This window comes from Pogona vitticeps, chromosome 6 (assembly GCF_051106095.1).
Source record: "Pogona vitticeps strain Pit_001003342236 chromosome 6, PviZW2.1, whole genome shotgun sequence".
Classification (NCBI taxonomy): Eukaryota; Metazoa; Chordata; class Lepidosauria; order Squamata; family Agamidae; genus Pogona; species Pogona vitticeps.
The window spans coordinates 103449983-103464535 of NC_135788.1; the positions used below are offsets into that span (position 1 = coordinate 103449983).

The 14553-nt window shown below is 38.2% G+C and overlaps 3 protein-coding genes across 3 annotated transcripts; 1 reads left to right on the top strand and 2 right to left on the bottom strand.

The window, feature by feature from the left end:
• Positions 1-1540: 1540 nt before the first annotated feature.
• On the top strand, positions 1541-3849 carry LOC110091065 (olfactory receptor 10A2-like). The gene has a single exon (XM_020815040.3). The coding sequence runs from the start codon at positions 1541-1543 to the stop codon at positions 2594-2596; it is 1056 nt and encodes a 351-aa protein (XP_020670699.2). The 3' UTR covers positions 2597-3849.
• Positions 3850-3961: 112 nt separating this feature from the next.
• LOC110091064 (olfactory receptor 10A7-like) lies at positions 3962-9829 on the bottom strand. Its single transcript, XM_078378049.1, has one exon. It carries the CDS (start codon positions 6348-6350, stop codon positions 5385-5387), a length of 966 nt encoding a protein of 321 aa, XP_078234175.1. The 5' UTR covers positions 6351-9829; the 3' UTR covers positions 3962-5384.
• Positions 9830-10874: 1045 nt separating this feature from the next.
• LOC110071643 (olfactory receptor 10A7-like) lies at positions 10875-14460 on the bottom strand. Its single transcript, XM_078377849.1, has one exon. The coding sequence runs from the start codon at positions 12844-12846 to the stop codon at positions 11863-11865; it is 984 nt and encodes a 327-aa protein (XP_078233975.1). The 5' UTR covers positions 12847-14460; the 3' UTR covers positions 10875-11862.
• Positions 14461-14553: the final 93 nt, after the last annotated feature.

Here is a 14553-nt window from a genome sequence, read left to right on the forward strand (position 1 = left end):
TCATCTGTGTGACACCACTTTCCGGGCGGGAGGGCAAAGCGTCCCCGCCACGACCGGAGTGCACCATGGTGGAGCGGAAAATGCACACACAGAAAGAGAGTCTTGAAGCCTTAAAATGTAAAAGAAAGGCAATACTGAAATGAATGCCAACTGAAAATTACTTCAGATGCTTAAAAAAAAAAAAAAAACGCCCCAAAGGAATTTTTTGTTCCTTCAAATTGTAGCATGTTCAAGTTTGTCTCAAGGGTTCAAGCAAGGCTATAAAAATTAAGCAGAAAAAACAGTTGCCTCCATATCTTATGAGAAATTCTGCATGAAGAAATTAGAGGTAAGAACATAAATAGATGCAGTTATTTTCTCCTGACACAGTGGCAAACCCATAGACTTAAACATGCAAAGTAGAAACTTGAGATCTGTACCAAGATTTTTCCTTGTGACACCTTTATTGGCTATGTGCACAGCAAGGATGTGAACAGGAATCATGATCATTGTCAGTTTGTACTGTGTTTAGAATTTATTGCCTGAGCCTGGGAAATGTAGGTTGAAATTTACATTCGGGGAAAATTTACCTGGCACTAATGTGCAAACATGTGCTGGATTATGGAGAAAGCCAGAGAGCTCCAGAAAAACATCTACTTCTGCTTCATTGACTATGCAAAAGCCTTTGACTGTGTGGACTACAACAAACTATGGCAAGTACTTAAAGAAATGGGGGTGCCTGACCACTTTATCTGTCTCCTGAGAAACCTATATGTGGGACAGGAAGCAACAGTTAGAACTGGATAGGGAACAACTGATTGGTTCAAAATTGGGAAAGGAGTATGACAAGGCTGTATATTGTCTCCCTGCTTATTTAACATATACGCAGAATACATCCCGTGAAAGCCCAAGCCAGAATTAAGATTGCTGGAAGAAATATCAACCTCAGCTATGCTGATAATACCACTCTGATGGCAGAAAGTGAGGAGGAATTAAAGAACCTCTTAATGAGGGTGAAAGAGGAGAGTGCAAAAAATGGTCTGAAGATCAACATTAAAAAGAAATTGAGATCATGGCCACTGGCCCCATCACCTCCTGGCAAATAGAAGGGGAAGATATGGAGGCAGTGACGTATTTTACTTTCTTGGGCTCCATGATCACTGCAGATGGTGACAGCAGCCACAAAATTAAAAGACCCCTGCTTCTTGGGAGGAAAGTAATGACAAACCTAGACAGCATCTTAAAAAGCAGAGACATCACCTTGCCGACAAAGGTCCACATAGTCAAAGCTATGGTTTTTCCAGTAATGATGTATGGAAGTGAGAGCTGGATCATAAAGAAAGCTGACTATGAGTAGAGAATTAGAATGGAAAAGGTTAGAGAAGTACACAGATAACTTAAAGAAGAAAGAGACAAGGGACTAAAGAGGTGGAAGTTGTGTTAATGTTGCTGATCACTGAGAAGAAAGTATGCATAGATGTGACACTAAAAGAGAAACCACCAGGATCAAGTTGTAAAAGGGCTTAAACAAACTTTTCAATAGTAAATATGCATCCCACATATGGTTTTGTATTTGTATTTGTTTTTAGAACAGAGACAAAAAATATTGTTTTCCTTTTCAGAGGATCATATTTCTGCATGCCTACAAGATTTTTCCAAGGTGGTGAGAAAAAAAAAACCCAGCATGGAAGAACATTTGAGGAAGAACATCTCCACAGTGACTACTTTTGTCTTCTTACAGCTGCCTGTCAGATTCGAATTGCAAATGTTGATTTCCTGTGCCTTCCTTTTAATTTATATATTCACCCTAATTGGGAATTATCTCATCATTGTTGTTACAGTGGCAAACCCAACTCTTCATACCCCTATGTATTTCTTCCTTAGGATCCTATCATTTCTGGATATCTGCTATTCTTCAGTTACCATCCCCAAGATTTTACTGAACTTGTTGACAGAGGACAAGAGCATTTCCTATCTTGGCTGTGCTGCCCAGATGTATTTCTTGCTTTCTTTAGGGGCTGCTGAATGTGTTCTCTTGGCAGTCATGGCATATGATCGCTATATGGCCATATGCCACCCTCTAGTTTACATGGTCCACATGAATCCAAGAGTTTGCCTATCGTTATCTTTACTTTCAGTGCTAAGTGGAAGTCTTGTTTCTTCAGTGCAGACCATCTGGGTGTTCACCTTGCCCTTTTGCAGTTCCAATATGATTGATTATTTCTTTTGTGACATCCCACCCCTGCTTAAGCTTTCATGCATTGATACATCCATGTTTGAGATTCAGTTGTTGACAGCCAGTGTTCTGGTTATACTCACTCCATTTATCCTTATCCTTGTCTCCTATAGCTTAATAATCTGTTCTATTTTAGCAGTGACTTCAGGTGAAGGGAAGTGGAAAACCTTCTCCACCTGCTCTTCACATATCATGGTGGTGATATTGTATTATGGGATCAGCACCTTGATTTACATAAAGCCCCAATCCATCTTCTCAAAGGATTCGAGCAAAATCCTTGCACTGATATATACAACAATCACACCCATGTTGAACCCTGCAATCTATAGTATAAGAAACAAAGAAATACAGAGAGCCTTGAAGAAACAGATAGGTGAATGAAATGTGTTTTCTCATAGAGGTGAATGCACACTTGATGCGTTACTTTTTTCATTGAAATTTATATATTCATTTTTAAAATCATTTCCTAACTGGAACAGACTCATTGAATGAATGGGAATTACATATCTGATGTTAACAAGTGGGACTTGTTCTTTTGACATTAAATATTTGCTGAATTCTTTAATGTTTTTGTGACGTTTGCCCCTTTGTGGCCCCTGTTTGTCTCCCCAAAACAGAGAGCTCACGAAGGTGAACCAGAAAAATAAACACGCTGCTACCAGTTGATTTCTTTATTGACGTACTTTTCATAGGAAAGACAAAGGTCCATGCATCACTATCTTATAAAATAGGTTTATTGATTACAGATGTTTCTTTAATAATTCATAAGTATCTTCTTCAGGTTCATCAAGCATCAATAAATCTATATTATCTTACAGGTTACTATTCACTACTCAGACTAATCACACCTCAGATCTCCCAACACTCTCTCTCTCTCTCTCTCTCTAACTCTGACTCCGACTGTAAACTAAACTCCTCCTCTCTATCTCCGCCTTTTAACATCTCCAGTGGCCCCACCTCTCAACCACATCAGCATAAAACCATAAAACATGAATAATGCATGACTTATTTAACATAATAAGGGTGAACGCCACAGTTTCCCCTCTTTACAATTCTTACCACATCAGATTATATTAAACACAATGTTAATATTTCACATACAAAAGAATTCTTGAGTTGTATACTAATGTTTAAGATCAACTTTGTCTTACAAATGGATAACTCAAGCCTACTGTTAGGAACTGTATGCAGACTCACCATAGCATGGACATCTAAGATCCAGAGCTTGGAGGAAGCATATCATAATTATCTTAGAACTGTAGAGCTGGAAGGGACTCTATGGATCATAAAATTTAGCCCCTGTCAGAGAGACACATTGAGTAATCAGCTAGAGGCCGAAATCACTAAGCTATCCAGCAGTTTCCACCAACATCCTCATCCTGTCCAAGTTGCAGGGTCTCTTTGTTTCCCTCGCAACTTAGAAATAAGTGGCTGTTTTGAGATAGATATTTCATAATAGATTTAGTCCATGCGTTTTTCTTATGTATCTTTTTAATAAGTGTCTACAGTGGCTAAGACATGTCTGTGCCATTATCCCCAGCCCCAAATATATACATTTAGTCATATTTGTAAATAAATTCATATATTTAAAAGGGGGGAAATTGATAGGTTCCTGTTTGGGGAAAAATGAAAAATACTTTGCGTTCTTCCCAATAATGGTAAACCAAAAGATACATACAGACTTTTGCTAATAGTCTCTCAAAATAACATTTGGATGAATTAATGGAAAATCTTGATTAAAGTGTATTTCTTTTCCACCATGGTTAGTGACAATGCATATTGGAGACAGAAACAGAACGTTCAGAGAAGCCCAATTCAGACAACTGAATTGGCCTGTGTGACCTGTGACTTCTATCCAAAATACCAAGACAGGAAATGGGAAAATGTGGTGAAATATTAATAACATCTCAATCCTGCAGAAGCCGCCTAGAGTGGTCATGTTACCAGATAGGCAGGATATAAATAAATAAATAGTACTCAAATTGTGAGGACACCTGCATTTGTGTAGTAAAACAAAGAACTTTCCCGTTCCTCTGTTTTCAAACACAGGTAAGTCCTCCTTCCCTTCAGGTGTAACTGTCGTACATTTCAATTGCTCATCCAATCTCCACCCTCCCTAGAAAGTCTGTGAGTTGAGCTTCATAACATAATAGGCTTAGGTTTCTGTATTCTTCTCTACCCCCTTATCAGCCTATGTACTACAGTCATCTCCAGAAACTCTTTACTGCAGCGAGAAGGACAGAAACTGCAGACCGAGAGTCAAACTGTGTGTTTCAGAATCCTTGCAGTGGTGGTAACCTATAACCCTGTAAGTCAATAATTTACCACTCTTGGCAGTGTATTAATTGCACTGATTCCACCTTATTTTTGTCAACCATTCAGGAAGCTCTAAGCAAAAGTCTAAAAGGTGATATGGACATCTTTTAAATAAATAAAAAGAAGAATTATAGAAATCTAGCTAATATTTGATATTATTGTGCAGAAGACAGTCCTGTGATTCAGGTATTGCTTTGTCTGACTTTTCGGTCACCTTGACATAGTCAGGTCCAAGACATAGGAAAGGGAGAAGCATACTAAGAGCAAGAGAAAATTTTCCACACAGAAATTTGGCTGGTAACTAAGTTCAATCTCTTATTCCCTGCCTTGTGTTAGGTGAGGGAGGAAAACATTTCCTATCACACTTTCAGGTACTCCTAGGCACTCTGGGTGTGAGTTGGAAGTGCAGTCCAGCTAGAGATGGTGATAATGGAAGAGAGACAGTGAGGGTTCCCTTTCCTGAACAGAAATTTGGAGGTGAAAGATTCAGGGACATTTCGGGAGAGTTGTATTATCTGCTGGCTGCAGTTTTCTTTCCTCTGGTATAAACTCCTTACTGTTTAGTTAGGTCCAAGAGCATTTTGTAAAGTCATATGCCTCCCTATGTGATTTGTCATTATTGAAAAATCAAGAGATAACAATTTTTAATGTGTCCCCAGTTTCTGGGTATATTAAAATATCTGCATGACTATGTTCAGTTTAAGGATATTGCTTTCCCAACATAATATTCATATACAATCCCATCATACACAAACTATGGAAATCATTTTGCACACTGCATTAGACACTGAAACTATTGCAGTCTGGTCCCCAAACATTAGGATCAATAATGTCTGATTCGTTTAAATTATCTCTACCGAAAAAATATTCTGTTCATGGCCTCTCTAGCCATCCTCTTAATTGCTCCATTGATTTCCTTGTTCCTTAGACTGTAGATAATAGGATTCAGCATAGGTGTGATGGCAGTATATATTAAAGCTAAAAGTTTGTTACTATCCTGCCCTTGAATAGATTTTGGCCTTAGATAAATCAAGGTACCACTCCCAAAGAATAAAGTAACCACCATGAGGTGAGAAGAACAGGTGGAGAAGGCTTTCCGACGTCCCTCCGATGATTTCATTTTTAGGATGTTGAAAATGATTAGGAAGTATGACCCAAAGATGAAAGAAAATGGGATGCAAATAACCATGATGGTAGCTGTAAGGAGCTGCCTCTCATATGAAGAAGTCTCAGTGCATGAAAGTTTAATTAGTGGTGGGATATCACAGAAAAAATAATCAATCTCATTTGACTCGCAGAATGGCAGGGTGAACACCCAGGCTGTCTGAACCAAAGACACAGAGTTGCCAATCAACCATGAGAGGACTGTCAATGAAAGACAAACAGTATCATTCATGATGGACCTGTACCTCAGGGGTTTGCATCTGGCCACATAACGGTCATAAGCCATGGCCACTAGGAGGAAGCATTCTGAAGCCCCTAAAAATAGCAAGAAGAACATTTGTGTAGCACAGCCAATGTAGGAAATTCTCTTGTCCTCTGATAAGGAATTTGTTAGCATTTTAGGAAGGGTGACAGAAGAGTAGCAAATATCCAGGAAAGACAAAACTTTGAGAAAGAAATACATTGGTGTGCAAAGTAAAGGATCTGTCATGATTGTGATGAAAATGAGCGTGTTTCCCACCAGCGTAATTATGTAAAGTGATAGAAAAACAGTGAACAACAGAACTTGCAGGTCTGGATGGTCAGCTAAACCCAAGAGAATAAATTCAGTCCTTCCAGTAACATTCACTGGCTTTGTTGAAAATCTTTGTTCCATCTGAGAGGAAAGGAAAAGAAAGAAGACACTATAAGAGGAAATTTAATTCGTGCTGATTCATGGAACAAAATCACTCCAATCAATGAAGTAGCAAGAAATTCCATATTTTTCTTTCCTGCAACCAACCAAATTCTTGATCCAGGATAAAACAGTCATAGTTAGGTCCAGCTACAATCACAATATGATGTTAATCATGACAAATCCAATCAGTTTCAATAGGAAAAAAAATGTTCTAAGGAGATAACTGTTTCCTAGGCTTTCTGTAATTGAAACTGAAGTTCCTGATTGTGGCCAGTCCTAGTTCCATCTGGGTGGAAATCAAAAGTAGAAATCCTATGTTTCCTTCCAAGGAAATGATATGCCTGTGAAAAACACAGCAACTTAAAGATTTAGGGGGCTTCTGCTATTCACAATTTGTTTTATTTCTTGATTGGATTATACATGAAAAAGCTTGTAAAGACCACTGAATGCAGGATTAGTCCTTTGATGTATTATCTTGACATTCTTTCTCCAAAGCAATGGCATGGGACAGCTGTCACAAAGTGACTTATTATGAATAGCTGCTTACTAGTCATAAAACATTCACCTCTTCATTCTCTTCCTGCTCCCAACTTCTTAATTTTTCTTTCTATATAAAGAATTTGTCAGAAATAGGTCAGTCTTTAGACGCATTTCTTTTTCTGTAAACTGAAATTGCTAATATATCTTCAGGAGATTTCCAGTTCAAATTTGGACCAATTAGGGCAAACTCTGCTTTTGTCTTGGACATCTCCTGAACCTTTCCACATCAGCATGATGCTGTTTAAATTTAGAATTTGTCTAAACTTGAACCTGGAGAAAAGTCAAGAAGAAAGAGCCAGCCATCAATCACCAATGTAAACTAAAAGATTTTTGACCTTTTCATTTATTTGGATCTTTACTCCAGGAATAGTAGTTTTTTATAGCTGACCTTCTGTTCAGATTTTTGGACACTACTTGGGAGCATATAAGATCCATTTACACTTTATAGTTTAGAAATGTGCAATTAAAGGAACAGATCAAAGCACCATTTCAAAAATGTTGATTTCACACTGTCCTGTCAGGATGAAGTGGGAATTCTAAAAAGTTCAACTTTGTCTAGATGGTATTATTTTAAAATGATTGCTTTGTGCAGTTCAATCTTTCTATTCTATGCAAATCCATCTCTATAAACTGAGTTTTTAAAAACCCAAGAAAAGCAAAATATGCACCTGATACATATTTCCTTAATTCTGAAAGCTGATGTTTGCACCAGAAGTCCATACTCCACCATATTTAACTTGTATAGATTGGCATGTTAATTTGAGAATTAAGTTTTAACTGGCAAGGAACTGGATCTTAATTTCTCTCCACATTATAATTTTCTCTCCACATTATATTCATATCTCCAGGAATACAGATACAAATATCCTATCTCTAGTGAAAGTACAACAAGCTTAAGCACTGATTTATACAAAGGCTTAGCCCTATCTAGGCATTATAATTTGAATATGGGAAAGAATGTAAGCATGGTAGGAAAATATGCAAGTCCATCTCCAAACATTCTCCCCTTCAGTATATCACTTAGAACTTTGCACATACCACATGATGTAAAGTGTGATAAGACATGATAAGACATGGCTCCAGATAAGACATTAAGACATGGCTCCAGATTGCAGGAGTACTGCAAATACATTCAATCAAGCACACTAGCTCCTGTTCAGATCTTTGTCAATTGTGAAGGTCTGACTGATATCGGCGAGGAGGAGAACTTTGGCTGCTATTGCTCCTCAAACTTACAACCCTCTTCACTTTCAAGCAGTAACTGAAAAATAGGATTAATGACTAATTAGTCTACACAGGATTTCTTCCTCAAGACAGCTGCAATCCTATGATCCATCTTCCTCAGTGAAGCCCACCTGAACTTATCAAGATATCCGAATATAACTGCATGTGACATGCTCCACAACTTTCAAAAGCAGTTTTTAACTCATCCCAATTTATCATTAAGAAAGCATGTTCAACATAATGCACTTTTATTGTACTTATTTATAAGCATTTTGAATGTGTACTTATCGCATTTTCATTTCATCAATCATATACTTCTCTCAGATTCATGCTTCAGTTCCAGTTATATCCTATCTTCTCAGCCACAGAGCTGCATAGACCTTTTTAAATCAGCCACGATGCTACGACGGTAATGTCTGCAAATGCTAGCTTACTGTGAATGAGAGATTTAAGTATCTATTTAGCTGTTTCATTGATGTCACTGGGACTTAAAAGTGCAACTCTCTGGCAGGCTTATTGTCTCATACTTTTTAAAATTATGAGATAAATGACAACAAATATAAATGAGAACCATGTCAAATATATAAATATATGAAGTATGAAAATATATAAGAAAAAACCACCCTCAACGAAATATAAAACATATAGTTGCAGGGAAAATCACTGTTGAATGGAAAACCTATTGTTTACAAACAAAATGCTATAAAATGTAAGTACTATTTTAAATGAAGTCAGTAGGACTCCCCGTAGAATAAAGAGCTTGGGTTCTTTTGCTGTTGAATATGTGAAAAGTTTCACTTACCAGCATAAGGAAAGCAAAGGATCACAAATATAGAGATGCCTTCAGGTGAAATTTCTCAAGAAAACAAATCAGAGTCTTGTAAGAAAAGCAAACTTACATAGCCAGGTAGCTCTTGATCCACATAACATGAAAATAATAATAAAAAGGGGGTATTTAAAGATAGAGCTGGCTGAATAGCTCAGTAAGCTAGACTGGGAGTTCAGTTCTAATTTTGACTCCTAGGAGAAGCAGGGCAAGCTGTACAGTCTGAGGGAACCCTCAGAAGAAGGGAAGGACGTCACTTCTGAGTACTTTATTCCTAGGAAACCCTGGAAAGGGTCACCGTAACTTAGAATCAACTTGACAGCTGATAATAATAATTATTAAAATAGAAGTGCGGGCTTTTGTCTTTATCTACCCTATGTTCTGGTGAAGTGCAACACCAAGAAGGTGAATCCTCCTGGAAAGAAATTATATTCCTTCCATCTTTCTCCTGTTGTTCTCAAGTCATGCAAGGCCCCCCCTTATCGATAGGATGAATTGCCTAATTTTGATGGCGTATACATGCCTCTAAGGAACAAGGCCATATACAAGGCTGGGGATTTCTAAGGAACATGACATCCTGATCCCTGTTCTTTTTTTAATGTTTCCCTTCTGTTTCCAGCAATTAAGCTGAGTTATTGAAGTTGCACAGTGAAGTTCTTAAAGTATTCTCAAACTATCTGGAAAGACTGTTTATGCCCCATTCAAAGCTATGTGGACTTAAACCTTTTTGACTGTAAGCATTGCCAATACCAGAGGACTCTTTGGCCCAAAAGATGCCCATCACTCTTCTAGGGTCTTCATCTCCTGAAGGTCCTTCTTCCCCTTCATGTCTTTTCATTCCCATAAATTTTCCCTCCTGTGCCAGGGTGTCTGTTCCCTACCTTTGGGTTTCCTCCATTGGTTCTGAAGTGACTGTTTCTCTCCCTTGGAGTTCATGCACCTTTTCTGTCTGACCGCCTACCTCCTCCTTCTTTGCCTCCAGGTGGGGTTCTGCCTCCCCATGTGGCAAGACATCTTATATATCCATCATCCGCCAGTAGTAGATAAATTCCTTTTGCTTCCCTAGGGATTGTCCCTCAACTTCCAGGAGAAACATGATGACCATGACTGAGTCCTGGTTTCCTGGAAAAGGCTAGGATAGCAGCACTCTGTAAACTCTCTGCAGTTAGCTAGGTGGATATAGTAGTCCAGGCAGCAGTTGGGGTGAAGGTCTCATATCCTTGATTAGAGCATGATGGTATGCTGACAGAAGCATCTGTGACCTTGCCCCCTTCACATATAAATAACTGTCTGAACTGTTTGTGTTCTTTACCCTTTTCTCCACCTTTGGAAAATTATAAAGTATGTATGTATGTATGTACATATATGCATTTGTATATGTATATGTATATGTATATGTATATGTATATGTATATGTATATGTATATGTATATGTATATGTATATGTATGTATGTATGTATGTATGTATGTATGTATGTATGTATGTATGTATGTATGTATGTATGTATGTATGTATGTATGTATGTATGTATGTATGTGTATACATCCACACATATATATACAACTTATCCATTTTGAAGGAAATCAACCCTGAGTGCACACTGGAAGGACAGATCCTGAAGCTGAGGCTCCAGTACTGTGGCCATCTTATGAGAAGACTCCCTGGAAAAGACCCTGATGTTAGGAAAGTGTGAAGGCAAGAGGAGAAGGGGATGACAGAGGACGAGATGGTTGGACAGTGTCATTGAAGCTACCAACATGAAACTGATACAACTACGGGAAGCAGTGGAAGATAGGAGGGCCTGGCGTGCTCTGGTCCAGGGGGTCACAAAAGAGTCAGACACGACTTAATGACTAAACAACAATATATACATGTATACATATATATCATATTTATAGTATTATACATAAATTTTTTTTACTCACATTAAGATTTTATTCAGTTTTCACATTTACATAGCAGTGCTTTTCATAGGCACATGAATACCAGAAATTATATGTAATTGGACAACTCAAAATTAATTGTGGGAGGACAAGCCTTGCTGCAAGGTCGAATAGTTGTGAGTGGATCGTGTGCTGCAGAACCATTGGTGGAATCGTGCCGTCCATGTCCATGGCAGAGCGGTGAGTGGACCATTTGACCCCTTGGGACTGGACCCTCGTTAACGCCACCTGTGTGGGGATATCTGTATTTGTAGACGAATATGAATACCCCCCATCTCTAGTCATAATAGAACATAACCACTATCTCACCAACCACAATTCTATGCAAAATGGACTAAACATTAACAGAGGAATCTTTCATATATTTTATGAGAAGCAAGTCCCATTGGCTCAAATCCTAATAGTTCTGCCTGCCATCTGTGTGACTTTCAATGGCCATTTGCTGCATGTTCAGAAATTAAGCGTTTCCTATAATACACTGAGACACGTATCTGGTGTGTGACAGGAAATGCCTGCACTTCTTAATGTGAGGCAATTCACTGCTTAAAAGTTACATTAATTGTGTTATTCCAGCAAGCCTAATAAACAGGACTTTGGTGATTGTAAAGAAAGATCCTTGTTCACAAGATTGCAGTTGAAGAACTATTTATGTGAAGATTCACAGCAGCCCATTATTACAGTGCATGCACACTGATCCCACATCAACTGTTACTGTATTTGCAACAAAACAAATGCCTGTATGTATGAATTCAGAAGACTGTGTAAAATATTGGAATCCTTGCCTTCAATAATGGAAATGCCAACCCATTGAAAGAGCACTTTTGTTGGCCTGCAGAAGTACTCTTACTTCTCAAGAGTAAAAATCTTAATCTGAGACTCTGCTTTGAAAAATTCTAGTAATTCATTCATGGTGAGGGGGTACATCCTAGGTCCCTCATTGCCAAACTCCATCTCTTCTACTTATCATTAAAGATAGCCAGATCTGCCAACATAATTTGAAATATTCTGAAAGTTTCTACTCTATTTTTCATCTTCCTCAAGGCCCTCTTGATGTCCTTGTTTCTTAGACTGTATACAATGGGATTCACTAGAGGTGGAAATATTGTGTACAGGAGAGAAAAGGCTTTGTTCATTGAAGAGGATGGTGGCAGGAGATATACAATCGTCACAGATCCATAATAAATTGAAACAACAGTGAGATGAGAAGAACAAGTGGAGAAGACCTTTTGTCTCCCAGTTTTGGACGGGATTTTTAAAACAGTCCTTATAATGTATATATAAGATGCTAGAGTTACTAGAAAAGGAGGCAGAGTGTAAATAAATAACAAGACTAAATTAACTTGTTCGACCACATCTGTGTCACTACAGGAAAGCTTTCTAAGTGGAACTGAATCACAAAAGTAATGATCAATTTCATTAGGGCCGCAGTATGTTAACTGCAGCATTCCAGCCATTATAACGGAAATGCCCGTGAGGCCATTTGTCCAGGAGACAGCTGCTAGCTGGATACATTTTCTTGGGTTCATCATCACTGTGTAGTGCAATGGCTTACATATTGCTAAATACCTGTCAAATGACATCACAGACAGCAAGTAACATTCAGCACCCAAACAGTAACCAAAGAAAAATAACTGCAAGAAGCAGCTGTGGAATGAAACTACTGTTCCATCTGTCAAGAGAGTCGTCAACAAGATGGGGATGAGAGTTGAGCTATAGCAGATCTCCAGGCAGGACAGGTTGCCAAGGAAGAAGTACATGGGGATGTGAAGCTGCTGGTCAGTCGTCACGAGTAGAACAATAAGGAGATTCCCTGCCATTGTTGCAATGTAGATAGCAAGGAACACAAGAAAAAGAAGGATCTGCAGATCCTTCAGATCTCGGAATCCAAGGAGGATAAACTGAGTGACGTGAGCTTGATTTTCTCTTGCTTGTTCTTCCATTCACTTGTTACCTCTTTCTCATGCCTCCATTATCACAGATAATCAATAACCTATGGTAGCAGAAAACAGGCAGCAAATTTAATACATTCTGGATAGGTGTTAACATTATGAAATTGTGAATTAACGTCATAGAAATAAATACAGTTAGAATCTAATTGAATTCATAAAAATACTCATAAAGTCTTCCCATTCCACAGCTAACTGCTTGGGGTAAGAAGTGGTGACTTTAACAGAGTTTTGATACACAGATCAATAGTTGGTCCTCTTCATGGCAGCAGCATAAACACCACTACCTGCCAATATTATCACACAGAATCATAGAATTGTAGAATGATTACATTGGAAGGAGCCTATAAGGCCGTCTATTCCAACCCCCTGCTCAGTGCAGAAAGCCGAATCAAAGCAGATCTGACAGATGGTTGTTCATTGTCTCTTCAGTGCATCCAACACTGGAGCACTCACCACATCCCGAGGTAATTAATTCCATTTTTTGTACTGCTCTAACAGTTAAGACGTTTTTCGTGATATTCAGCTTTCTGTAGTTTGAGTCCATTATTACATGTCCTGTATAGGGATAGTGTTAAAGGCACTGCAGTGATGGACATATAAAAAGCTGGCTACCCTAGCCATGGCTTGGAAAAACAAAAACAAAAATACTAGGTTAGTATCCTCTTCACAACTGCTCAGTGTACATATGTACACATGGAAGAGGAGATGAATATACCGGACAATGGAGCATAGTACAGCAGAGCACTGCACTGGCATTCATTGCACAACATCATCCAAGGAAACTTTTGATGGGCTCATGTGGTCCCTCTAATTTAGGAACTGCTTGTGCAACTTTTTACAGCTGCAAAGTCCACCATTTCCACCAATACTTATCTCTAAGTTGAATGTATAAATGAATATAACTCACAAGAATGGTTTTATTCACAGATGAAAAATCGTGGATGCTAATTAAGTCTGAACTGTCTCTGGAGGCAAAAATGTTGAAATTGAGACTGATCCTACTTTGGGCAAGATTCTCTGGAAAAGACAACAATGTTGAAAAACGGTTGTTGAGGTTGAAGGCTGAAAGCCTTCAAGAATACAATGTTAAGAAAGGTGAAAGGCTGCGGGAAAAGAGGAAAACGAAATATGAGATGGACTGATTCCCTAAAGACACCATGAGTTTGAAACCGCACGAGCTGAGCAGGGCAGCTGAGGACAAGCCATTTTGGAGATCACTCATTCCTTGAGTCACCATGAGTTGCAGGAGACTTGAGGGCACATGGCAAGAACAATGGCAATTTAATTCTCTGGTTACTTGTTTTAGGGAATTTTTTTGAGCTTGAAAGATTTATTTCATATAAGAAGAAAAAAAATAGGAAATATTTATTTATTTATTTATTTATTTATTTATTTGTTTATTTATTTGTTTATTTATTTACCTACCTTAGTTGAAGAATAGAAGGTGGCATCCAATATCTATGTCTTTAATGTTTATCTGTATTTTTACTTAGTTATACTTCGTATAATACTGCTACATTTAAACTGCACTGTAAAACCAGAAAAGTGCATTTTTTTCCCCATGGTGATTATTACTACTAGACAGCAAGACAATGCTGGCTGAGGGATTTTAGTTCTAGTCCAATGTCACCAAGAAGCTTTTGAGGGATTGTTGTGGCTTATTCATGAATAGAGATAGGGGTGTTCATATTCGTCTAC